The sequence below is a fragment of the Eulemur rufifrons genome, chromosome 9, assembly GCF_041146395.1.
Source record: "Eulemur rufifrons isolate Redbay chromosome 9, OSU_ERuf_1, whole genome shotgun sequence".
NCBI classification, from domain to species: Eukaryota; Metazoa; Chordata; class Mammalia; order Primates; family Lemuridae; genus Eulemur; species Eulemur rufifrons.
The window spans coordinates 35,755,805-35,782,286 of NC_090991.1; the positions used below are offsets into that span (position 1 = coordinate 35,755,805).

A 26,482-nucleotide genomic window follows, 5' to 3' on the forward strand; every position below is an offset into this window, starting at 1 on the left:
TCACACTAACATGCAGGTGGGCACCCGCCAATGCCCGAACAGGTTACATACGCCTACATGCACACGCCTCCCCACACATGACAGGCCAGGCCTGTGGACGTGTGTCCCATGCATCTGCACACACGGCCGGGTGGGCTTGTGCCTGCACACACACACACACACACGCACACGCACACACGCAGGCTGCACACAGTTCCACGCAGATGCCTCCCAGCCCACAAATGTGCAGGAACCAAAGTGAAAAAAAGATGCAAATCCCACTGGGCTCTACTTGAGCAGGGGGTGGGGCACATGGCTCCCTCCATCTGCCCCTTCCTGGGTGGACACCGCCCCCGCCCTCCTCCCCCCACAAAGGGACATTCAACTCAGGACAATGACGTGGGGCACACGTTCCGGTCACAGGGCGGAGGGTGGGAGGTGGGGGGCGAGTGAAGGGTAGCAAGCGAAGAGGAATGGAGTGGAGGGAGGAGGGGGCACCACTCCCCCCTCCCCTCCCAAGCCAGGGGTCTCTGTACAGCCAAATCAACCGAACCTTCACTGGACCACATGAGCCAGGCCGATGCGCCCACCCCAGCCCCCTCCCCCGCCAGACAGCGGCAAGGGAGAGAGTGCCGTGGTTTTCTTTTTTTTTTTCTTTTTTAAATATTTATATATATTTATATTACGTATATTATATATATATATAATATGTAAATATATTTTTAAAACAATATAAAATGTTAAGACACTTCACTTAAATGTAAAGAGTTGCCTGCAATTAAAAGTAATTGCATCATTTATGAGGTCCTTTTTTTGTTGTTTCCTATTTTCCAGAGTTTTTTTTTTTTTCTGGAGGGATTTTTTTTTTTTTCCTCTTCTTTTGTTATTTTTCAAAAAGGCTTGCTTGCCTTGGTACAAAAATGATCCAAAGCTAGAAAACAAGGATGAACCAACAGAAGCAAAAACAAAAGAAATGAAGAAACACAGCCCAGTTTCCCCTCCCTCCCCAAGCCTCGGGCAGCTCCCCGGGCTGTCCCTCCCCCGCCCCACGTCTGCGGGCGCTGCCCTCCTGCAATGGCTCCTTTCTGTGCTTGCTGGGGGGACTGATTCCAACTCCCCTCCCCTGTGCTTACACCACTTTGTGCTCCAAATGGGGATCCTCTGCCTGGGGACCCCCATTCCATCCTCCTCCTCCTCCCCCTCTCTCATAATCTCCCTCTGACCCCTCCCTGTGCCCTCTGGGGGGCCAGGAGTGACAACCAGAATTGATCTCCCTCTCCCCATCCCCAGGACCACGACTTCCAACAGCCTCTGCGGGCGGAGCAGGGCATCCACGGGCCACAGACTGGCTGGCCAGGCCTCGGGGACCTTCAGACATCTCACCCCGGTCAACAGATCCCCATTTAAAAACCACATCTCGCCCCTTCCCTGAAAACCCTCAAGTCACAAAGAAGATGGTTGAAGGTCAAGTCACCCCACCTGCGGCCGGAGCTGTCTGCCCCACCCCACCCAGCCCTCCCTGCTCTCCCCCTTCCCTCACAACCAGGCCCCTTCCCCACCGCCTCCAGCCCTCAAAACCTAATTTCTGGGCCCTTCATTCTTGCCCACCCCACCCCCATTAAATAAGTTAATGTCATTTAAAGTGCTAAATTAGGAAACTAAAAGTACCCAATGCCCCTCCCAGGGCTGCCCTCTCCCCAGGCAGTGTCCCCAATGTCAGGCCCCGGTGTCAGGCCATCTGCACAACCCACCCCCACAGCCAACGGTGCAAAGGGCCTCCTCCCGCTCTCCGCAGGACAGAGGCCCGCTGCTCCCTAGGGACACAGACTCCCGGCCTCACCCTACCCCAAGGCCTCCCAGCCCCCGGCCTCCGTGTCCAGCCCATCCGTCTAGACTCCAGGCCCACTGGGTGAGTGGAAGCAGCGGAGCAGCAGCAGAGGTCAGTCTTGTGCGAGGTTGGACCGGGAGGGGGGTGTCTCCAGGGCCCCGTCTCCCAGCGTCGCGTCCCCAGGCCTGATGCTGGGTTGGTCCAATGTCCAGGCGTTCCTCCGGGAGGCACCGAGGGAGGGGAGAGAGTTTCTCGCTGCTCCAAGTCTCCGTGGCTCAGAGTTTGTTTGGAGTATTCTTGGGAAGTGGGGGGGAGGGGGGGAGGGGGCAGGGACTTCAGGATGGACTTGGGAGGAAGAGCGGTGAAAGAGAAAAGGGACAGAGTGACAGGAAGTGGGCCCGAGAGGCCCTCTGAGAACAGGAAACCAGGGGGAGGTGGTGTGTTTGGTTTTTAGTTTTACTATTTAAAAAAAGATAATTAAAAGTGAATCATTTAAAAAAAACCAAAAACACCAACAGAGGATGGGTGTGGGGAGCTGAGGGCCACCCCCTCCTCTGAAGGACAAACCCCGCAGGGGTCTGGCGAGCAGGGTGGGGGTGGGTGGAGAGGAAGGAAGAGAGAGAAATGGCAGGGGTGGAGGGACAGGCAGGGGTGGAGACATGAGGGGCCTTCTAGAAGGAGATGGAAGAATTCCTTGCCCCAAAGGAAGTCAATACAGGGATAGAGGTTCTGGAAGCCGAGGGCTTTTCTGAGACAGGGCTCGAGGTCTCATTTGACCCGCTCATCTCTTTAGATGGTTTAGTGGCCTGGAACAAAAACAGGGGTCAGGGGTCAGAGAGAAGAAGGGAGCGCCTTCGTGCTGGCCCCCAGCTGACGTTTTAAAAATGGAAAACCTCTACAAATGCAAGAGAAAATTAACTGCAAAAGGAAGAAACCAGAGGGGCATCTGGAGAGAGCGGTCCTCTGAATAGGGTGGGGGGCCCAGCGGGGGCAGAAAGGGGGTGTGGGAAGGGCCTGGGAACCAGAGTAGGGGGCAGGCCCACGGTCACTGATGGGAGAGAGAGAAGGTGGAAGAGAGACCAGAGCAGCACAAGAGAGACCATGCCCAGGACAGGCAGGTGGGGAGGCGGGGCAGGGGGAGGGCGGGGAGGGGAGGAAGAAGAAGTGAAAGGTTAGCTGAGGCAGGGGTACGTGGGGGAGGGGTCTTAGTCCCCACTGGTCAATAGCGCAGTCTTTTCTGGCCTCAGTGCCATGGCAACAGAGGAAGGAGCTGGTCCTCCCTGGGGAGCACTTCAAGGAACTCCAGTCTGGGACTGTGGGAAGAAGGCGCTCACTGCACCCAGCCTCGCACCCCTGCACGGGAAGCCCCATAGCACCCCTGCAAGTCTTCCTCCAGCTCTGGGTAGGGAATGGGAAGGCCACTCCCTCGTGACGTGTCCTGTCCTCACTGGTCCCCTCTGACAGTCAGAACCACCCGTCACCCTCCTCCCCACCTCCAGCAGACTCCCTGTGTCTCTATTGGTCCTGGAGGCCTGTTCTCTGGAGCTGTGGTCTCCAAAGTGGGGAGCTATCTGTGTCAACTGGGGGGTGGGGGACAGCATGTGACGTGCCTTGAAAATGCAGATTCCTGGGCCCCCTCCACAGTCGGTCTCTGGTGCTGGCCCAGGAATGTGCATTTTAAGCAGGTGCCCCAGGGGGTTGTGCTGCACGCTTACCCTGAGAAATCCACTAGGCCAGTGGGACACAGACCAGGTTTTCTCCCACAATTGTATTCATTGTCCCCTCTGGCCTTGCTTAGCTACTAGCGTGAGAACTGAATGGCCTTGCTAAAAAAGACCCCCCAAAAGCTAAAGTGGCACATCACAGTCCTACATTATCACCAGCCCTGGGGAGGCTGTGGCAGATGCCTTGCAGGGGACAGCTAGCGTCTACAGCAAGCCCAGCCTGCTCAAGAACCCACCCCCTTGGTGATTATCATTTCTTCTTCCAAGGCGCAAGCGCTCCGCTCAGTGACTCACCCGGGTTTTGCGGGCCACACTGCAGTTTGCGCCTCCCCATTATGGAAAGCAAGGCAAGCGGTCCCCATCTGGGTTCTCTAATCCCTCTCCTCTTGCCGAGGCTGCACGTCCGCACGTCCGTCCGTCCATTACGCAAAGGGGCTCTAGGGCTGCAGCCACCCGATCACCGGGGTCTGAAGCCCTGTGCATGTGTCCGGCCTGGGCCCTGCCCTCAAGGGGCTCCCAGGACCTGGGCCCAGAGGCAAACTCATTTAAAGGCAACCAAGGACTCTCTTACCACTTGTCACTTACCCTGGGCTCAGGCCCACTCTTCCCACACACCAGGCTTTCTCATTTAAATTCTTTCCCCCAAAGCCAAGTGGGAGGGGAGCACAGTGAATTCTCTCTGGTGTCTCTTAACATCTCACCACGTCCCCATGCAAGGTGTCCACTCCCTCCTGGCTGTCCTCTTTGTTCTGAAGGAGCCTCGGTCTATTCCAAGCCTTGGTCTTTGGAACACCTACCTTCCGGCTGGTGCCTCCACGTGACGCCATATTCACGTGGCAACATGTCCTCACCCAGGCAAGGCACCCCTTGTCCCTCCCACAGCCAGCGCCAGGCTTCTGCCATCCGGCTTTACCAGTTCATGGGAACGCCTGACCTCTGCCCCGACTTCTTCGTGGGGACCACTCGTGGTCTCTCTGCAAGCATTTGTGTTGTAAAGTCCTCTTGGGCCATCTTCCCTCCCAGGAGACGCTGACCACTGCAGCACTCAAAACCCACTCTCGCCAAGCTGAGAGGCACGGCCAGCTGTGCCCAGCGACCCCCTCCTGCGAGGCTCTTGTGTGACACAGCTACTGTCTCTCAAGGTTCCTGTCACTTCCATTTCCCCTACCAGTCCTCCCATGTTGGTCCCAATTACGTCCAGAGAAGCAGAACTCAGTCACCTTTGCAGCGAGGGGGAAGCCTCACAGATGTTCAGCTTTCAGGGAGTGGGGGGAGACGTAGGACCCTCACCCAGGCCCTGAACCCTGCACACCTCCCTCCTGCCTGGGGATCAGAGTCTGCCACCTGCTGTCTGTGCCAAGCACGCTGCCCCGTCCCCCACGCTCCGCTCCGACGCACACATTGCCACACAGGTGCGGGTCCTCCTGTCGCCTGCCTCCTCCAGAGCCATTCCCAGTGCCATGTCCTCCCTGGGCCCTGCTTTTGCTGACTAAATCCTGCCTGGATCTGGAACCAGACTGTCAGGAGAAGCTGGGCTTTTCCCCCAGCCCAGGATGGGGGGCAGTGGCGGGGATCATGAAAAATCCACGGCGATGAGGGCAATTCCTTTCTCCTCGCCAGCAACTGATCCAGGAATAGGCAACGTGGAGAGCGGGGAGGCCTGTTGGGGGCTCCTGGAAAGATTCTCCTGCTTCTAAAAGAGTTGTGTGCCCAGGACCCCTGGCATGAAGTCAGCCACGTGGCAGAGGGTGGCAGGATGACGATAGGACCTAAATGCACAAGGAACCTGGGTCCTGATGTTCTTGAGCTGCTGAATTCCCCAACTCTGGAACCTCCCTGCTTCCAGACTTCTTGCTTGGTTAACGATACCTTTCCTTATTGTTTAAGCCATTTTGAATTGGGGTTCCCGTTCCTTGCAGCTAAACCCATTCTAAGTGACGCCCGTGAGGCCCAGCGTCACTCCTCTATCACTCTATTCAACCTTCTCTTTTTTGTGTTAAGCTATTGCCTTCTAGTGTTCCCGTTCTGAGTGTGATCTCACCGAGGCTGGGTGACACCCACAAGGCTGTGCTCCTGGCAAAGCAACAGAATCCAGCATGAAGATAGGAGAATTTGCATTAGGCAGATCTGGGTTTAAGGCCCAGTCCTGCCTCTTTTTAACCACGTGACCCTAAGCAGACATCTCTCTGGGCCTTCACGTCCCATCTGCAGGGATAACCGCCCCGACAGCGTCAGGTGCACGAGAGATGACGCAAATAGGGCGCGAGGCCCAGTGCCTGCCACAGCACGTGCACGGAGTGGTGGCTCTTACTGGGATTTTTGTAACCTCTCAGGTTTGCTTTGTCTATTTCCATCTGGATTGGGCCTGATCGGCGGCAAACTCATTCGATCATTCACCACCCGACAACTATTTACTGAGCGCCAATATATGCCAAGCACCGTTCTAGGTGCTGTGGGGATGCAGCCGTGACAACACAGATTCATTTTAACGTATAAAGTTGTTAGGATTAAACAAGACACATGAACTTGGTACCCAACAGGAATGCTGGCTGTTTCGTATCTGCCTCCCCACTCCCTAGAATCAATTTCTGCCCTGCTCTGTGCCCTGGGAGCGGACCCCTGCCAGCCCTTTGCTGACTGGCCTCTGGCTGGGTTTGGCCGGTGGGGGTCTCATGGCAGGGTGGACAGAGAGAAAGGTGGGGTAGAGTTCCTTCCCTACTCCCTCCTGCTAGACACTGTGCCCCCTGCCCTCCCCCTAGCGAGGCCACAGAGAGGGAGTGTCCACGGCTTCACGTCTACACCAAGCTGACATCCTCGCACCCCTGGAGTCTGGCTCCCACCCCACACTTGGCTGTCAAGCGCAACACTCAAGGGCTTTCTCTCCATCATTTCCTCTGACTTCTCTGCAGCATCAGGCTCTGTTGCAAAACACCCAGATCTCGGAACTTTCTTCCCCCGGTTTCTTTGTCTGATCCCGGCACTTCCATTCCCCTCTGCTGTAGTTTGGATATTTGTCCCCCCAGATTTCATGCTGAAATTTGACCCGCAGTGTTGGAGGTGGGGCCTGGCGGGAGGCTTTGGGTAGGAAGGCGGCTCCCTCACCCAGGGCTGAGCCCCATTCTGCTGGAAAAAGCCTTGCTGTGTCTCCTCTCTCTCTCTCTCTCTCTCTCTCTCTCTCCCTCTCTCGCCCTGTGACAGGCCTGCTCCCCCTGGCCTTGTGCCATGACTGGAAACTCCCTGAAGCCCTCAGCAGAAGCAGATGCTGGCACCACGCTTCTTGTGCAGCTTGCAGAACCATGAGCCAAATAAACCTCTTTTCTTTATAAATTACCCAGCCTCAGGTATTCCTATACCGCTACGTAAACGGACTAAGCCACCCTCCATCTCCTCATTGCCAAAGACAGCTCTGAGCTCCAAGTGTCGGAATCACTCGATGAGGGAGAGGCCTTGGGCACCAGCCTTGTCCTGGACAACGTCCAGTCCCACCGAGACCATCGCGGGACTCCTTCCCTTTGCAGAGCTGTGTGTGGTTCCCAAAGCTCTCTCCTGCATCTGGCATTATGTGATCTCAGAACCCTACTGGGTATTTTTGTCCTTGTCCCCATTGTACAGATGAGGAAAGAGCCTGAGTAGACAGAGGACTTTGACCAAGGCCACAGGCTAAGCTGGATGGAGCATGTCCGCCCAGGTGACCCAGGCAGCTGGAACACAGGGTGGGCATGGGCTGGCGGGGGGGAGCTGGAGAGGGAGGAGGACTATGGGGCAAGGGGGCTGGAGGCGGAGCGGGTGCTGAGCTGAAGTGCCCTAGACAGCACCAGCAGGGATTCAGGCTTATCATCCAGCAGGGCCGGAGATGGGGTTTAAGCTGGCGCGCGCGTGTGTGTGTGTGTGTGTGTGTGTGTGTGTGTGTGAGAGAGAGAGAGAGAGAGAGAGAATCAAATCTGCATTTTACAAAGTTCCCGCTCCACCCTGTAGGTCTTGGGAAATAGGTTAGAGGTGACAGGAGCCCCAGGGAGCTGGCAGAAATCCATGCATGCATGTAGTGAGACGTAGATGGTCCCCCCTGCTTTTTTATACTTTACTTTTAAAAATTTCCACAGGGAACATACATTACTTTACCAGGAAGAAGGAATATTTTTAAGAAAGGCGGCCGGGCGCGGTGGCTCACGCCTGTAATCCTAGCACTCTGGGAGGCCGAGGTGGGCGGATCGTTTGAGCTCAGGAGTTCGAGACCAGCCTGAGCAAGAGCGAGACCCCATCTCTACTAAAAATAGAAAGAAATTATATGGACAGCTAAAAAATATATATAGAAAAAATTAGCCGGGCATGGTGGTGCATGCCTGTAGTCCCAGCTACTGGGGAGGCTGAGGCAGGAGGATGGCTTGAGCCCAGGAGTTTGAGGTTGCTGTGAGCTAGGCTGACGCCACGGCACTCACTCTAGCCTGGGCAACAGAGTGAGACTCTGTCTCAAAAAAAAAAAAAAAAAAAAGAAAGGCTACTGGGGCAGTGGGAGCGCGAGGTGTAGCTAAGGCCAGTGGCCGCATGTTGGGGAGAAAGCACAGCCGTGTCTGCCCAGGAGGCGAGGGGCGGGGAGGAGCTACTGGGGGTGGGGGCGACCCTTCCCCAGGGGACAGCAGTTGGGGCAGCCACGGGCTGGGTGGTGAGGGAGCATTGTGTCTGGATGCACGTGTGCAAGGCGCCTGGGGACAGCCGGGGGAGGCATGCGTGGGCGACTGGAGCTCAGAACAGACCTGGGTGGGGACAGAGACTGGGTGATGCCCAAGGAGGGGAGGGGGATGTGTGAGGAACCAGGCGCGGAGAAGAGAAGAGGTGGGCAGAGGAGCCAGGAGGGCCGCGGCAGGGCTGGGAGAGGACGCCAGGACTGGGGGCTCCGCACAGCCCCACGGGCGTGCGTGAAGGGTCTACAGGGCACATGCTGCAGGGAGGTGGGGATGGAGGGGGAAGAGCCCGTCTGGAGGCCACTAGAGACCTCACGCGCCCTGTGGGAGGCGGAGGGAGGGCCAGGACAGGCTGAGGAACAAGCATGGGGGCTGGGATCTGGGGAGCCAGGGGTTTCGGGGAGAGGAGGAGCACAACTACAGCCGCGGGAGGGGCCTGCTGGGGAGGCTGCAGCACCAGTGGGTGGGGGTGGGTGGGGGAGGGGAGGCGGTGTGGACCGAAGCAGGCTCCCCCACTTGCCAGCTGTGTGACCTTGGGTAAAGCCTCAGTGTCCCCGCCTATCTCACGGGGACAATAAGGACCCAGCTCCTTCCGACTAGAGTGGCCAGTGTGAGATGAGATCATGCACGTGCCTGGCACAAGCCGACACCCTTTAAATGTCAGCTGCTCTCTTGGGCACCGAGGAGGCACCAGCCTGGACAGGACGAGGGGACTCAGCCATGGGGGTGGCAGGAAGAAAAGCTGGAGGTGGCACTCGCAGGGTGTCTGGGGACCACAAGGAGGGAGGTGGGGAGCTGCTGAGGCTACCTTGCTATGCACCTTTGGGAAGCCCCTTTCCTTCTCTCAGCTGTCCCCTTGTCTGTCAAGGAGGTGACTGAATTCACTCATCTTTAGCCTCTTGCCTCTGAGCCTAGAACCTTCTTAAGTGGGAGCCACCACCCTCACACCCAGACTGGGCCTGGCGTACAGGAGCTGCTCAGAGATGTTTACTGAATCAAATGAGCACGCCACAGGTCTCTCTCACAGCTAGGCCCGGGGACCACCCTGCACCCGCTGACCAGGCCACGTGGGCAGGCCACAGACGGGGCAGCATCACCCACAGGTGATGTCTTTCTATACGCCGCCCTCCAGCCCACTAATAAATCTGAAAGGGGGTGTAGCGCCCCTGCAACTCCTACCACACCCCTACCCCTCCTGGGGGCTCTAGTACCCCTCCCTGCGATCAGAGGTGAGTCCACTGAAACCCCAACGCAAGGCTGAAAAGCAGATGCAAAACTCGTTTCTCCCTTAGCCGGGGCTGGCCCAAGAGCTAAGAGGGAGGCTGAGATGAGAGTGGGGGGTCCCTGAGAACAGGGAGAAGGAAAGAGAAGAGAGGAACAGAATGGCAGGAAGAGGAAGGTACAAAATTCTCCCTTCTATGCCCCAGAGCAGGCTGGGCCTTAGAAGGGACCCAGACAGGGGGCCGGTGGAGTCATGAATCTGCTCACCCCCACCCCACCCCTGTCCCCGGTCCCCCAGGAGCCAGCTGGGGACAGGGTCTTCCCTGCCCCTGAGCAAGGGGCTCCTGAGACGGAAGGGGCCTGGCTGAGCACGTATGCTCTAAACCACATGCAAAGCGCTGGGATTGAGGGGAGGAGGCAGGGCGAAGGTTCAGGGATGGGTAGGGTAGTCCTGGCAGGGTCTCTCAGGCAAGCTGGAGGGTGGGTGGTCCCGGGAGTAGTGGCAGGAAATGCCCAGCACACAGCAGGAGCTCAGCGCACAGCACCGAGGGGCCTGGCGGGGCCACCCCCCGCCCCCCGCCCTCACCTGCTGCTGGGCCTGGATCCTCATGTACTCAGCCCTCTGCTTGCCGTGCTTGCTTTTGTCAGGGCTGCCTGCCTGGCCCTGGGCCGCCTTCAGCCGAGAGGCCCCCGGAGTCACCACCTTCATGGGTGGCACGCTGCCACTGCCACTCTGCAGGAAGAGGAACAGGGTTGGTGTTGGAGGGTCCCGTGTGGGGGTGGAGTCACACAGAAACCCTAGGCACGCACTGGGTGGGGTCTCCGGGGCTGCCACCTCCTCTGTGGGGCCCTTGGCCTCCACACCCCAGGCCCCTCTCTGAGCCAGGCTTGAGGCCTCCCCGCAGGAGAGGAGTAGGGCCACCAGCCAGGTTCCCAACAACTCCAGAGTGAGAACTCTTTGGTGGCTTCCTTGAGTAGCTCAGGGGCAGCTGGTGCCCTCCTGAGCGGGTGAGCCGCTTCCAAAGTGAGGGTCCCCAGCACCACCCCACTCCAGCAAGAGGCACCACCGTGGACCTGGGGGCACAGGCCTAGATTTGGGGCTGAGGGCTTTCTCTGCAAAGGCAGAACTGCAGATTGGCAGCCCAAGGCCGCATCTGCCTCCTAATGGGAGGCTGGGGTGGGGTCCCCCTAGAGACGGGCAAGTCTGGCCCCCTTGACACCCCCCAGGTGTCGGACCTGCACAGAGGGCCACTGGGCACCCAGAGGCGCGAGCAGAGGAATGACAGAGACAGAAAGAGTCAGAGACAGGAGGGGGGAGAGGAGTGGGGGGGGAGGGGACAGAACTTTATTTGCTGGTTTACAGATACAGAGCAGAAGGGGAGAGGACCCAGTTCTTGCCAAGGTTGGGGGGCCGACCCCTGGGTAGGCCAGCTTCCCAGCCTCCCCCGGGCTCTGCCTGCAAACCCATGCCTGGCACCAGGCTCCCAGGAGGGTGGCAGGAGCTGAGAGAAGGCCGGTGGGAGGAGGGGGCTGGTGTGGCTCCTGCAGCCCCCCACTCCCTCCAGCCCTGAAGATGCAGAGACAGGAGTGTGAAGGGGGGGAGGAGGCAGCCACCTGGGGGCTGGGGGGCAGGGATGGGGGGCTGCTCGGGGACCCTGCAGTGGTGGCTGTGCCCATCTCGCTGAGGGTGGCTTCCAGCTCCTGGAGCGTCTCTTCCAGGCTGTCCATCCGATGGGTGGTGGCACCCTGGGCTGTGTGGCCTGCGCTGGTGACAGGCTGGCCCGGGTGTTTCCAGCTGCAGGTCTGGGCATGGCATCCAAAGTCCATGAGGGTCTCCTCTAGGTGGGTCTCAGCAGGAGAAGGCTTCTGGGTCCCATCTGCGGCTGCTCCCCAAGAGCAGGGGACCCTGTCTCCTCCATCCTCTGGGCCGTAGCCTTCTACACCCAGTTTCTTGAGAGCTGCCCCTTCCTTCTCAGGCATCAAGCTGCTCCGCGGCCAGGGAGGCTCAGCCGCTCCCCCCGGCAGGGTCTGTGGGCCATCCCAGCCCCTCCCGCTGCCAGCCAGGGTCCGGGGTCTCGGGGTGGGAGCTGTCCTGGGACCCGGCCCCTCAAGCCTGGCCTCTGGCAGGGAGGGAGGGTTGGGGGCACATTCTGTCAGGATGATCCGCGGGATGCAGAAGGCCCCGGGACCCGGGGCAGCCTGGGGGCAGAAGGATGAGGAAGACTGTGATCCCTGCAAACCACACTGGGCTGGGATGGGGGGTTAGAGTTAGGTGAGCCCATCCCTTCCTTTCACAGATGGGGAAACTGAGGCAGGGAGGGTCCTGACTAAGGTTACCCAGTAAGTTAGAGGCAAAACTGGGACTAGAACCCGGGTCACTTCCACCAGCCCCCACGGCTTCCCACGGTCTAGTAAAGATGCCAGTTTATGCGGAAGAATAGACACATGTTAATTGTGCGTCGTCGCCCTTGTCACACTCTGGGAGCAGGTCTCGCGGTTACTCCCATGAGTTTGCCACTGGCCAAGGGGATGACGCCAACGTGGGGTCGGTGGAGAAGTAAGTAATTCACATCGTGAATGCTCCGTGAATATCGGCTGAAATGAACGCCCCAGGCCTCCAGCCCTGTGTGGGCAGAGACCACCTGCCAGCCTCTGTCCTCTGAGGAGGGGGCTGTCGTCCTCATCTCAAGCCAGAGACTCCTGGCCCCCCTGCCGCTTTGTGAGCTCTCCCCGGGGGCTTCGCCACAGAAGGGGCGGGGCTCAGCCTTTGCCAGGGTCCTCTGCGGCACACACACTCCAGCAAAGCCCCCTTGGGTACCTGCTTCGGTGCGAGTGGCCCTGGGCCTGGCCTCAGTGGGGGCACAGAGAGACGCCCCAAGTACCGTGCCCGAACTGAGGGAATCCTGGTCTAATGCTGAGCACCAGTCACGTGTCAGGTGCTGTCACGTCTGTCCTCACCTTTAAAGTCTACTGTGACCCGTGAAATGGCTACTGCTCTCATCGCCCCACTCCACAGAGGAGGAAGCCGAGGGTGAGGGAGGTTTCATGATTCACTCAAGGCCACTCACCCACAGTTAGTTAGACCTAGATGGTCTGACTCCAAGTCCAGTGTTCTTTCCACTAAAAGGAGCCAGGGGGAGATGCGTGGGGGCCAGCAGGGACTCCAACCACCCCCTCCCATGGCGAGCCACCCAGCCTTGCCACCTGCTTACCTGGGAGCATGGGGTGTAGACTGGGAAGGCAGAGAGGGTGACCTGACGCTCGCCCGGCTCCACTGCCTGACGGTGCCGTAGGATGCAGAGGGTCAGGCAGGACCACAAGGCCAGGGGAGGGGCCTTGCCCACTGGGCCCTCTCAGGATTGGCTCCCAGAGCCAGCAAGGGGCAGGTGTGGGGTTGAGGGGCCACGGTGCCCAGGACTCAGCCAGCCAGAAGGTGCCCCGCCCACACTGCTCATCATGTACAGCTCCATGGGCTGCTCTGTGCCCGTCCCCTGCCCAGCTGACAGCACTGTGCCCCCATATGATGCCTGTCTGCTCTCCCCTGCCAGGAAACCAAAGCACCAGCAGGCCTCCAGCCAGGCCAGAAACTGGGTGGTGGCCAGCATGGAGCCCACTGTGGGCCAGGGACCAGATAAGGAAGATGACAGTGTGTGTGCATGGGGGGCTGTCCCCCCACAGAGCAGAGGGCCCTCCAGGCCCAACCTGACCGGGCAGAGGGAGAGACTCCCAGCCCCTCCCACCACCCTCCTCCCCAAGCACAGCACAGTCCTATGGGAGGGGGTGCAGAAAACAGGTCCCCCAAATTCCCAAGAAAGAATAAAGAGGAAATAAGTGCAGCAGGACAGCAGCAAGGACTGAAGTTAGAGAGAAGGAAGAACTTCCCAATGCTGAAAGACAGAACCAGCAGCCAAGGAAGGGCATGGGTTTCTTCCACTCCAAGTCCCCTGACCAGGGGGCCGAGATGGGCCATGGCAGGGCAGAGGCTGCAGATGAGCCTTCCCTGGGTGTCCAGGCCCCCAGTGCAAGGCACAGATTCCAGAGGGAAAAGCAGAGCCTGTCACCCGGCACAGGCGGCAGAGCAGCGGGGGACAGAGGTGGGGACCAGGCAAGGGCTCAAGACAAGGTTAGATTTTGAGTTGGACCCAAAGTCGTCTTGTGAGCAAGATCCAACCTCCAATCTTGGCCCAAGACAGCACCCAGGCTTCGGGCCAGACCTAGACTCAGGCCGCAAACTGGACCAGAACAGCAGGCCACGTGTGCCAGACTTGGAATCAAGCCTGAGGGGACGCAGACTCAAGGGTCACAGACACCTGGGCTGCTGGAGTCCCGGGGAAATCCCACCTGGGAGGCGGAGGGAGGAGGGTTATGCGCCTATGGGGGGTGGAGGGTGAGTCGAGGGTGTGATGCTGTGGCAGTGGCAGGACTGGGACCGTGGCTGGCGTGGCTGGCGTTTTAGCGGGTCAGCGTGAGAGGTGAGGAGGGGAAGCGGTGGAGGGTGGCGGCACAGGCAGAGAGAGAGCCGTGAGAGGTGGGCAGCCCCGTTACCTTCCGTGTGGGGCCCGGGGCTGAGCCCCTGGGGGACCCCAGGTCCTGGGGGGACAGCAAGGTGGGGATCGGCTGGCAGCGGGGCGTGGGGGGGAGGGAAGACACTGAGCTTCTCTCAAACACCTGAGGAGCAGAAGGTGGGGGCAGGTTTGGAAGAGGGGCACTAGGGAGGATGGGGGTGCAGGCACCCAAGGGGAGGGTGGCCTGGATGGTGCTGGGCCCCTGGCCTCACCCCTTGGCCCTTCGCTGTGGCCACTGGCCCAGCCTGCCCCGTTGGTCTCCTCCTGCAGAGACCCTGGCAATCCAGGGGCTCCAGGCACCAGGCCTGGGGTGGGGGCCGCGGACACTGAGCATGGCGACTTCCAGCACTGGGGGAGTCAAGGCGTTTGGGCATGAGGGTCTCAGAACACTCAGATGTGGGGGTCTCAAGCTCTAACTGTTCTCAGCACACTCAGCGATGGGGGTCTCAGCATTCAGTGATCTCAGAATATTCAGGTATGGGTCTTTCAGAGTACAGGGGTTCTTGGGGCACTTGGGGGGGTCTCAGAGACTACAATAAAAAGCTCAAACCTGCAAGGAGAGACTTTAGAGCCCCCCATTTTACAATGGAGAAGAAATGGAGGCAAGAAGGCTGGGGTCCTGTGCAGCCAGCACTCAGCGTGGGGACCCAGTGTCCATCCAGCTGCCCAATCCGGCCACCTCGCCTGGGGACAGCCTGGCAGGGAAGGGGGCCCGGCTGAGGCCTGGGGGGCCAGGCACGCCCCGACCCACCTCCAGTTCTGCGATGATGCGATCCTCGTCGTCCTCGTCCTTGATGGCAGAGGCCATGATGGGCGGGGTGGAGGCCGGGCGGGCCACCTCGGACACGGCCCGGCGCAGCTTCACCTGGGGCTTCTGCACCTCCAGCTCCTCGGACTCGGCCTTCTGCAAGGCCCGGGACGCCTGTCAAGACTGAGCTCTGCCCCCCAGCCCCAGCTCACCCACTAGGCCCCATCTCTCACCTACCCCAGCTTCTCATCTGCCATGCCTGCTGTCCCCTGCAGGGGCCCGGGGTGGACTTAGGGCAAATACACATACCCAGGATCCCATGCTAGAAGGACAGAGTCTCCACTGGCCAAGCCCTCTTTCCTTCCACTTCCTCTGAGAAAGGGGTCCCTCTCCCAGCCCTGGGGGTCTCCAGAGGTTACTTCAGGCTTGACTTAACTCAACCCCCTGGACCCCTGCCCAAGGGGGGAGTGGTACCTTGATGAAGGCCGAGTCTTTCTTGCTGGTGACCACCACCTCTCCGGTGCGCGTGGTGGTCAGGCCGTGGGAGGAGGGGAAGCTTCGGCGGGGAGGGGGCGGTGGGGGCGACTTGGAGGGCTTCTCCGTGCGGTATCGGGGAACTGTCAGCTCATCTGCAGACAGCCAAGGGGCTGGGGGTCAGGAGACCCGCAACCCTGGAACCAACGCACTACATCTGCCTCCCAGGGAGGCCCAGGAGGAGGAGAGAGGAAAGCTCAGGGGTGAGAACACAGGGCCCCCCGTACTTCTCTCACCTCCCCTGCAATCTGCTCTGTCCTGGCTCCCCTTAGGGCACTCCAACCCCTCCCTGCTAAGGGTGGCCCCTGGGCCAGAGCAGCTTGGCAGAAACGCAGCTCAGGCCCCACCCCAGGCTGCCAAACCAGAATCTGCAGTGTAGGAGACCCCGGTGACTCCTGCACATACTGAGCTGGAGACCCTGCTCTAAGCCCCCTTCTTCCTTTGCCCCTCAGCCCTAGGCTCAGCTCTGCCCCGCCCACCTGGCTCTCCCTTAACCCCAGTTCCTCCTCCAGCCCTGTTTCCAGGGCAACCTGCTGAGAGGTCACTCTAACTGTGACACTCCCCGCCTTTGATCCTCCAGCAGCTCCCTATCATCCCAAACCCCATGCAAGCTCCTTAGCCCAGCACCCTCTGCACCTGCCAGGTCCCTCCCCCTGGAATGCCCTCTCTCACTGGCCAGGGAAGTGCCTTCTCATTTCCAAGGCTCCAGTGGAAAGCCTCCCCCTCCAGGAAGCCCTCTTGCCCTCGCAGGGCCTTCTCTAGGACTACACAGCACCAGGGCTTGCCTTTGCCACTGCATTTAGCAGCTGCCTTCTACGGCTGGTTTACAGGCTAGCTATGGCTTGGGACAGATCGCTTAACCATTCTGAGCCTTAGTGTCCTCATCCGTAAAATGGGAATAATTACCATATCTGCCTCCTGGGGTTGTTGTGGAATTATAAGGATTAATACATAGAAAGCATCTGGAACAGTTCTTATGGCACAGAAAGTGCATGATAAACACCAATGTTAGCTTTATTTCCCCCAGTAAATCTTTTTTTGAGACAGGTCTTGCTTTGTCTCCCAGGCTGGAGTGCAGTGTCATCACCATAGCTCACTGCAACCTCACATTTCTGGGTTCAAGCGATCCTTCTGCCTCAGCCCCTCAAAATACTAGGATTACAGGCGTGAGCCACCCGGCCGAGCCATCCCTCACTAAATTTTGAGCTCCTTAAAAGCAAGCCCTGTCTTACCTCTCTATCTCCAGGACCTAGCACACAGTAGGTACTTAACAAATAGGTGTTGCAGGAATGAATTAATGAATGAATGATACTGCCACTTCTGGTCCGGACTTCTGCCTCCCCATGAGCTCACAGGCTGGGGAGCCCGGGAACTGTGTGAGTGTCATTATCAGTACTGTGGCACATCCCCAGCACAGCCTGGTTGGTGGCACATGTTCAGGATGGCTCTGCCTGGACCTGCTCATCCCCCTGCGTGGTCCTCTTGGCAGCTCTTAGGGTGGTGGGGAAAGCCCTGGGCGGGGTCCAGCTCACCCTGTCCTTCTGGGTCTCCCCTTAGCAGGTGGCTGATGTCCCAGAGCCACTCTCTCTGGCAGCCCCACCATAGTGATTCCCACTCCCCAGTCCCCCTCATCCCCCGTCATCCTGACAGCGCTCCCACTCTGGGCTCTTCACCAGCCCCTGCCACCCCGTACCTGAGCCCCTCCTCCCACTGGGCTCCGTTCGGGGAGCTGCCTTCTGGCCGTGGGGGACTTTGGGGGGCTTGTGGTCTGGGGTGGGGGCTGGGCCCGGGTGGGCTTTGCTCGCACAGTCCAGGTCGGGGATGGCCTTGAGCAGCTCTGCCTGCGTCTCCTCCAGCAGCCGGTTGATGTCCTTGGCGCTGTACTGGGTCAGGGCTGCCCTCTTCTCCTCCCAGTCTCGCTCCGCAGCCTTGAGAGGGGGGCCGGGAGTCAGGACCGAGGCGGTTGCCCTGCTCGGGGACCTCTGGGGCCTCACTTCTTCCCCCCAGTCGCATGCAAGGAATAGAAAAGGAAGCCTCACATTTGATCCTGCCCCCCGCCCCCCAGCACCCTCTGCCTTCTCCGTGGGTGTTACACATCAACTCCACGGTCAGGAATGCTACTTCATTACTTACTATATTCTTGACATACTGACACCTGTTTCTGGGACATTCTGTTATGTTTCATTGATCACAGTCCGTTCTTATGCTAATGCCACACTGCTTTGATTATTATAGCTTTAGAATACACTTGCTGTCTAGCAGGACTAATGTCACCCTCATTATGCTTCTTAGACTTCCATTAGGGAACTGACCCTCCTCCTCCTAGAGAAAGGACCTACACGTCTGGCACTTCCCACCCCAGGGTGGTGATGAGAACGTGTGACCCCGGCCCCCACCCCCAATCCCAGGCCCCAGCACCTCAACAGACACAGCCTTGTCCACGCTTCTCTTGCCAGGAGTGTCCAGGCCTTTGGTGGGGTTGCCCCCCTTGGGGGTAAGAGAGGCTCCCTCGGCCGGCCCACTCAGCTCATGGAGGTTCAGCGGGGGGCTGGGGGGTGGCATTTCAAAGTCCAAGCTCTTGTTGAAGTCAGTCTCGGCCGTCACCTTCTTGGGGGACTGATTCAGAAGGTTGTTGGGGGGTGGCCACACACCCTCGTCCACTTGCCTGGGGTTGGGAGAGTTAGGAGCAGCTGTGAGGCCGGCAGGGTGGTGGCCCCCTCTGAGGGGAGGCTGGCCTGAGGGAGGTGGGGTGTGACCAGGCCTCTGGGATCTTGCAGGGGAGGTGGGAGGGCCTGGGGAGGGGCAACTGCCCCCAGCATAAGGGAAAGCCGAGCCTATGGCACTTGAGGGGTCACAGGTCAGAGGTGACCATCCTCTGGGGAAGTCGGGATAAGGGGTCAGGCTGACCTATGGATCTGGGCCCAGTGTGTGACCCCATGGGAAATCAGAGGTCAGGGACAGAATGACCTTCGGATCTGGGCCAGCGTGTCCGTGACCCCACGGCAGCGCTTGAGGAGCCCATCCAGGCGCTGGGGCTCCTCCTTCAGGAACTTCACTGCCTCCACCTCCACGCGCAGCACTACCCGCATCTTGCTCTGCAGGCCTGGGAAGTGAGCTGGGGGGACAGGAAGGAGTGAGCTGGGGCACTCAGAGGGAGCACTGAGGACGGGGAGAACAGGGGTGATGGCAGGAGTGCTGCAGGGACTCCCACCCCGGACCGTGCCACGCTCGCTGGCCCCAGACCCACCCTTGAGCTCCGTCAGCGTCTCCCCAAGCTGCTTCAGCACCAGCGCCTTCTCCTCTAGCTCGGGGCCGGGTACCAGCCGGTGGTTGTGGGACATGTCCCTCTGGATCTTCTCCACCGATTTCTCCAGGTCACTGCAGCCACAGAGAGACCCTCTCAGCCCCTCTGGCCCCAGCCCAGCCCCCTGAAATTGGGCAGCTGGAAAGAAACCAGGCCACCGGTTAGATCAAAATTAAAAGCCAGCTACAGGCCACGTGCCCAAGTGAAATCAGCAACACAAGTCTCAGAGGGGAGGAGACCTCCGAAGAGCTCCCTGAGAGGTACTCTGAGCCCCCTGGGGAACTCTGCTCTTCTGCAACGTCAGCCCAAACATCCCTCCTGTGACTTGCAGCCCCCAATTCTCATTCTGCCAAGGAAGCAGCAAAGAACTTTGAAGCCTTTCAGAGAACCGGAGGCAGTGATACCTGCCCCCAAGGGATCTCCTGTCTGAGGGGACACTATGGTGTCCACCTGCCTTTTCTCAAATGATCCGGCCACTCAGCCTCTTTCCTTGAGGCCAAAGCTGCTTTTGATTTTCATTGATTTCTGCTGAGCTTGTGTCATTTAAGACCCCACAACTTTCTAAAATGTAAATCAGACCAGGTCACCACCCCTTCCATTGAACCCTAAATGGATGCCATCAGCCTGAGGCTAAAATCCAAAGTCTTCAGTGCAGCAGAGAAGGGCACAAGGGTCAAGGGTCATAGTTGAAAACTTGGCTCTAGAGTCAGATACATCCAGGCTCCAATCCCAGCTCTGCCTTTTGCGGGAGATCCCAGGCAAGTTACCTAATATGTCTGGGCCTCAACTTCTTTGTCCAAAAACTGGGGATGGTAAGAGTTCCTCATTCACAGGGACATTAGGAGGATGAAATAAGCTAATGCAGATGGGAAAGCAGGCGGCTAAGGTTCAGTCTCTGGAGGTTGCTCTCCTTGGAGCTGCACGGCCTGCCCCCGCCTGGCTTGCTACTATTTAGAGCCCTTTAGAACTTCCCTGAGGTCCCTGCATGCGCCACCCTCTCTCACCCTTTATAATGCTGTTCTCTTTGTCTAGAATATTCCATCCATCCATCCCTACACACACACACACAACCCCGCCCAGGGGCTAATTTCCACTTGTTCTCAGGAAGTTCTCCCCTGCCCCTCCACTTGGAGTTGGGGGTCTGTTTCCTGCCCCCCAAATTCCTGAAGCTCCCATTTGCTGGGCTCTGCAGCCTTCTGGACCACTTGTGCCAGGCAGGCAAGGACCACGTCTTCCAGATCCATCTCCGATTTCCAGCACCTGGCACGATGCCCAGCACAGAGTAGATGTCTGGTAAGTAATTGTGCAGTGAATGAACAAGTGGAGGAAGGAGCTGCTGCCCGGGTAGGCCACCTCAATTCTGGGCCTGAGTCTCTGACATCCCTGACCCACATGCAGGATGTTACATACATTCCTGTCAAATCCCATCTGTTGGATTTCAGCTCAGTCCAGGTGCGAACAACTTCTGAATCTCAGTTCTACCATCCAACAGATTTGCTCCCCCTTAAAGCTCTGTGTCATCAGTAAATCTTATCAGCATGCCTTGTACATCTTCATCCAACTAGCGGGGGGAAAGACAGATGAGGTTGGAGTCAAGGGCAAAATCCCTGTGACTCAGCACTACCAGTTAAAGAGCTGTCTTGTATTAAGCACTTACTGCATGCCAGGTGCTATACTCAGCCCTTCAGTTTCATTACCTTAATTAATCCTCAGAATAAATCCTGGAGGTGGGAACAGTTATTAACTCCCATTTACACAAGGACAAACAGGGGCTCAGACACCAGACTGCATTTCCCAGCCTCCCTTGCATAAATGGCCATTCAACTGAGGTCTACCCAATGGAATACGAGTGGAACGAGTACATGCCACTTCCAGACCTGGCCCATAAAAGCCTCCCACATAAGCTCCTCCATGCTCATTTCTCCTGGTGGGTTGGAAACTCTCTGGGTGATCTTGGAAAGCACATGTTAAAGATGGCAGACTTCCACCAGCCTAGATCCCTGAATGACTGCATGGAGGAGAGCCAACCTGTTAACCTACCCAAAACTGTTCAATGTGAAAGAAGAAAGATATGTCTATTATTTTTGAACCATTATATAATTTGGGAGCTTATATATTATAGCATTTAAACTTAACTAATTAATTAGCTACCCTAATAAAGACTTTGGCATTAAGAAAAGGAATAAAAGAGGCAGAGAGATTAACTAGTCCAAGGTCATACAACTATTTTGTGGCAAAGCAGGATCTACCCACATCTGGTCTCTGCCATTGGTTCTGCTGCATCTCACTTCCACGCTGGACTAACATCACTCATACGCACTCCCCACTGTCCTACTCCAGCCCTCGCTCCAGCACATAGGAAAGAACAACTCTCCTCTGCTTGTATGTGTGACACCAGACTGGCCCAGGCTGTGCTGGTCTTGTAAAAGTGTCACTCCCCAACATCACTCCGAGGGGGAAGAGGCCCTTATTTAAAGGACTCAGAGAAGCCTTCAGGAGGAGGCAGCATTGCAACCTTCAGGCAGAAGGAACCAGGCTCCGCCTTAGGCTCAGTCAGGGCCTTGATTTTCTAACCGTCCGATCTATTAAAGTTTGGGGGCCCCTAACTTGACAGGCTCTGCAAACAGGTCCCAGACCAGCTGGACTAGACACTGGATTAGAGAGTGGCTGTGCTTTCCAGACCCACTTTAGTCCTGGAGGGGTCAAGAGGGGAGGGTCAGGACAGAAACAGCTAATAACTTGTGAAGCCTCATGCCAAATGGAAATGGTGCCCCTAGTTCAAAAATTAATAAGAATTTCAAGACAGTGAAGCAGAGCACTAAACCAAGCATGGGGCCCTTCTGAGCATGGGCTCTGTGTCACCGCACAGGTCATGTGCCTATAAAGCTGGTGCTGGGTTCGGCAAAGATCAATTCAAGGACCCAAAAGGTCTCAGTCAGCAGAGGCTGCCCTTTCGGGCAATGTCCAGAGAGAGCTCAAGTGCTGGGCTGGGTGAGCAGGTGAGTGAGCTAAGCAGAGTGAAACGCAGAACCAGCCTTAACCTCTAGCAGGATGCCAGGAAAGAGGAAACAGTAAGCACACGAGGGCTGCAGCCAGAGGGGGGCTCAGCAGGGCCTGCAGGGTTCACGCTTGGGGAGTCTATGGGAGCTGGCGGGGGGGGGGCTTCATGGCCAGGCCAGGGCTGCACCAGGGCAGCCCAGCCCCTGCTGCCCCCAAGGAGGCAGGATCCACATTCCAGAAGCAGTATTGCAGGTCTCAAGCTCTCTCAAGTGAGCAGTCTGAATAATGGGTTTTATAACAGGCGTGGGGAGGGGAGAGGGGACTCTGTGTTCCTGGAGAGTCTAGGACCCCAGGAGCCAAGAATCAGACACTTATAATGATGGTAACATAAATTCATTCTTTCATCTCGTCTGCCTTTGTGCTTTTATATTTCCTTTAATTTTCCTTTAATGTCTTAGTAAAGTTCCTTTTGAAAATTCCAACCCAGCTCCTCTGTGCTGAATGGAAAGGAACAGGGACAGGACAGGAAAGTCGGGTAAATGGAATGCCCTGGGTGAGAGGGATGGCAGGTGCCAGTCTGCTTGGAGATCTGGCTGGAGTTGTCACTATCTATCACACCTAGAGTGACAGGGTGGCTGCTGGTGTTTATTTCCACACGGGGTGGCCCCTTACTTCATTTCAGCCACACAGTGTCATAGGAATCTTTGTCTTGTGCCTCGCTGAAAGGCACATGCGCCATCAGTCTGTGTGGGCCCGGGGCTGAGGAGCAGTGACCCTTCTCAAGGAGCCTCTGGCAAGAGGTTCATTTACAACTTAGTGAGGAAGCTGGGCAGCCTCTCCCGGCTCCCTGAGCTGCTGGCCAGTACAACCCAACCCCTCTTGGAAAAGAACCACAAAAATCTTAATATTGGGCACAAGTGAGGATGCTGGGGCACAGAGAGGGGGCAGGAACTGACCTGATCACACAGCCCCTCAATGCTAGAGCTGGAACCCAGGTCCCCTAGTGCCCTGTGCCACCACAAGGGGGGCACACAGGAAGGAGCAGTAACTGACAAGGGAAAGCAGTGAGGTGGGGGTGCTCAGTCCCTGAATGGACGGTGAAAGGCAGCTTCTCCCTTCAAAGGTGCCAGACAATGGCATCATGGCCAGACAGCCATTTGCTAAATTTGGATCAGAAGACTGTCTTCTGTTAACCCCTCCATGTCTAAGCATTTGGAGGCCGGGTGTTCTCTGTTACACTAGAGCCCCGTTTCAGCTGCACTAAGAGAAAGAGGGGTTTCCTTGGCGATACCTGGTCTCAGAGATCAGGGAATTAGATTCCCAATGGTGGCTGGTAACCACCAAGCTGGATGGTTGGCAATGCCTGACGCTCCACCCAAATGCTCTACCTGAGGGTCAGTTTGCACAGGTCACAGGCCAGCATAAAAGCAGGCAGAGGGCTGAAGGAAATCGCGCAGGTGGCCACATGAGAGTGAAGCTGCAGCCACAAGAAGGCAGACTGTGGATCATTACGAAGCAAGACCATAGCAAAAGCCGGCATCAAGCCAGAAAAACAGAAATCAGGACTTATGCCAGCCGGTCAAAGGTCTGTGGGTCACCGAGAAATCAGGCCAGAAAAGAATGAAATCGGGCTTCAGAACAGACCAGCGTCGCCTATGACTCAGAAGGAAGGGAGGTGCTCCTCCCAGTGAAACCAGGTTGGAGGTCACCGCGGCCGCACCCCGCGCTCCCTCTGCGGCGGGCCCCGCCTCACTTGAGCTGCTGGGTGATGAGCTCCTCGTCGTTGAGGTAGCGCAGCCGCTCCTCCTCCACCAGGGTGCGCTGCCGCTGCAGCGGGTCCTCCTGCCGCCGCGCCGCCTCCGACACGCGCATGCTCAGCTCCGCCTCCGTGCGCTTCAGCAGCGCGCGCACCGACTCCTGGTTCTGCAGCTGCGGGACGCGCGAGGGACGGATGGACCCGGGTGGGAGGGGGTGGAGCGCGCAGCAGGGCAAGGGCCGGGAGAAGGCGGGTAGAGCACAGCCCAGTGCAGGGCGGGGCTCCGCAGAAGATGCGGGTGTTAGGCTTGGCCCCAGCCGCAGCGACAGGGTGGGATGGCGGGGGGCAGGGGCCGAGGGCTCAGTTCTGGAGAACTGAGGCAGGATGGCGGTGCAGAAGGTGCAGCTGCATAGCTGTGGCCACGAGCAGCAGCGAAGGGGTGGGATTGTGGGGGGCGGAAGACAAGGTTAAGTTCTAGGGAAATATAGATGCAGGAGAAGGGGATGGGAATATTTGCGGGACGGGTGGGCCCATGTAGGGCCCTGATTACAGGATGGCTGCATGGCTGTGGTTTGAGCAGCCCTGAATGGGGACGGGACTGGAATGAAGGACTCCAGCGCTGGGGGTTGATAGAGTTTCTGTGGCTGAGACAGGAAGGCTAGGTTAACGATCGATCTAACGCAGTTCCAAGCCCGAATGGCGGGGGTGGGCGAGTTCTTACTCGTTGCCCAGATGGCAATTCTCTGCCCCATCCCCAGCCTGTCTCTGTTCATTATCCTCACCTGACGGGCCCTGGGCCCGCTCGAGGAGCAGGCACATTGATGCCAGTCTCCTGACAGGTGGGACCATCTGTCAGGCGAGGTGGGGGAGACTGTCCGGGCTCAGGAAGGGGGAGCTGAGGGGACTTGGGGGAAGGGCTCTCACCCGAATTGGGGGGAAAAGGGATGCAGGGCAGAAAAGTACTGGAACAGCCCCGAGGGATACTGACAGGGGGAGGGGGCTCAGTGGGTGGACTGGGACTCCAGGACTGCGACGGAGACTCGGGGAAGGAGGGCTCAGTAAGGGGGATTTGGGCGAGGAGCCGGGGCTTAGTGAGGGAGCGGTGGTTCAGCGACGGAGCGGAGGGAGGAGGGCTTGAGGAAGGGGAGGAGAAAGGATTCGGAGAGGGGCCAGTAAACAGCGAGGGACGGCTCTGTGGGGGATGGGCGAAGGAGGAGGGGATGGGGCGCGACTTGTGGGAAGGGCTTTCGGCCAGTACGTGGGTTGGGGTGGGGCGGAGCCCCGGGGAGGGGCTGTACCTGGAGCTTGCGCAACTGCTGCAGCTGGCCGCGCAGGTCACTGGCGCTGTTCTGCAGGCCGCGCAGGTGCAGCTGCATCTGCAGACGGCTGACAGCAGTGGGCTGCCCTGAAGGGGTGCTGCTGGCCGAGGGCGGGGGAGGGCCAGACACCGGGGTGGCCCCGCTGCTCCGGCTGCCTGAGCCGCCGGCTGCAAAGAAGGACCACGAGGATGGGAGAAAGGGAACAAATTGGGCGCCTGGGAGGGGCTGGACAAGGTCTCACTCCCTCCCTGACCCCACACGGTTGCCTGAGAGGCACATGGCTCTGACTCCCTGTCCCAAGTGGTGGTCAGTCCTAACTGTGGGGAGCAAAGTGCCAGGGAAAATACATCTCCGGCCAAGATCACTACTTATTTATCCATTGAAAGCCCAATGTAGTTACTGTTTAAACCCCACTTACAGATTAGGGAACTGAGGCTCTGAGAGGACAGGGACCTGTGGGGGGGGGAGGGTCACTCACGCGCTGAGGGGGTGGCTGCTCCATTGGAGCCTTCAATCTTCTCACTGTGGCACAGGTGGGAAAAGACAGCCATCAGGGGGGCCAGGCCAGCCCCAGACTGTCAGAGCTGGGTAGGACCTTAGCTGTAATCTTCTCCAGCTCTCTGATCTGAGGATGGAGTCCCCAAGCAGGGAAGGGACTCACCCAGGGTCACCGAGTGAGACATTGCAGAGCTCAGCCCAGGGCTCCTGAGGCCCATCCCCGCTTTCTCCTGCCCCAACCCCAGCCCCTGGCAGTGGTGTTGGGAGAGAGGCCTCACCTGGGCGTCTCAGGCTCTGAGCCTCGCAGTAGAGCACTCTGTACCAGGCCTGTGAGGCTGGCAATCTGCTTCTCCATGGCCTCCATGCGCTCCCTGGGGAGGAAGGTAGCTCTGAGCAACCTCTCCTTTGAGCATAGGGTCCCTCCTGCCCAGTCCCCTGCCCAGCCCCCCATTGCTAAGATTGATAACCGGAACAAGCACTATTCCCTGCCAGGTGACCAGCACACAGACAATTCAAAGGCCCCCAAAACCTAAGGATCAAGCCCACAGCACCCGCTCATCTCTCACCACTGCCTCCCTAAGGCCCACCCTGACCTCTCCACGCCCTGGCACATGCTTCCCCTGCCTGCTGTGCCTTTCTTCCAGCTTGACAGCTCCAGTAGCCCCGAGGAGCCCTACACCACCCAAGGGAAGTGCAAGTATTTTTGTGTGTGTGTCTCCCCACTAGACCAGGGTAGAAACTAGGTTTGCCCAACCTGGTATCAACAGTACCCAGGGCAGTGCCTGCTGTGTGAAGGCGAATGGGTTCTCCTCACCTCTCGGCAGTGCTGCCCAAGGGCAGAGGTTACCTCCTCCAGCCCTGCACCCTTAGGAGGGGACTGCGTGCTGGCAAGGGCTCCCTACCCTGGAGGCTAGGTAACTAGACATGCTGCTCTTGCCGTCCCTATTTCTTACCCGCACCCTCCTCCCTAGTGGACTTCAGCTGGCCCTGTGCTGGACAGCTCTCAAGGCTGCAAATTCTGTGTCCCTGCTGGAAAGGCACTAAAAGGACTGGTTCAGCCCCTCAATTTCACAGTTGGAGAAACAGGCTCAGAAAATGGATGCAAACCCCAGTCTCCAGGGTCCTCATCTTGGGACCTCTCGCCCACCCCTTCAGGTGGTGCAGACAGCAGGAAAATGGCAGGTGGGTCTTTCCAATGCCCTCCCTGCCATATCCAATACTACTCAGGGTCTACAAAGAACTCTGGGATCTCTGAGTCCAAGACACACACCTGCCAAGGACTCTGCCCTGCCCCCTTTCCCCACCCCCACAGCCCTGAGGCCTGGCG

General features: G+C 58.2%; 2 protein-coding genes across 2 annotated transcripts in view; both read right to left on the minus strand.

Annotated features, from left to right (window-relative positions):
- Window positions 1–1,855: 1,855 nt before the first annotated feature.
- LOC138391516 (SRC kinase signaling inhibitor 1) overlaps window positions 1,856–26,482 on the minus strand; it is a 41,183-nt gene continuing 16,556 nt past the window's right edge. Inside the window, exons 7-18 of the mRNA XM_069481316.1 lie at window positions 25,434–25,526; window positions 25,136–25,179; window positions 24,637–24,824; window positions 23,336–23,511; window positions 18,526–18,656; window positions 18,246–18,393; window positions 17,697–17,943; window positions 16,972–17,206; window positions 15,219–15,373; window positions 14,748–14,900; window positions 10,018–10,164; window positions 1,856–2,613 (exon numbers count right to left, since the gene is read on the minus strand). Coding sequence (XP_069337417.1) covers window positions 2,479–2,613; window positions 10,018–10,164; window positions 14,748–14,900; window positions 15,219–15,373; window positions 16,972–17,206; window positions 17,697–17,943; window positions 18,246–18,393; window positions 18,526–18,656; window positions 23,336–23,511; window positions 24,637–24,824; window positions 25,136–25,179; window positions 25,434–25,526 — 1,852 coding nt within the window. The 3' untranslated portion in view covers window positions 1,856–2,478. The remainder of the gene's footprint in view (window positions 2,614–10,017; window positions 10,165–14,747; window positions 14,901–15,218; window positions 15,374–16,971; window positions 17,207–17,696; window positions 17,944–18,245; window positions 18,394–18,525; window positions 18,657–23,335; window positions 23,512–24,636; window positions 24,825–25,135; window positions 25,180–25,433; window positions 25,527–26,482) is intronic.
- Window positions 10,620–14,370, minus strand: LOC138391969 (uncharacterized). Its single transcript, XM_069482157.1, is given in 6 exon segments — window positions 10,620–10,667; window positions 10,896–11,630; window positions 12,644–12,748; window positions 12,750–13,199; window positions 13,977–14,099; window positions 14,209–14,370. Coding segments are annotated over 6 exon segments (1,623 nt in total).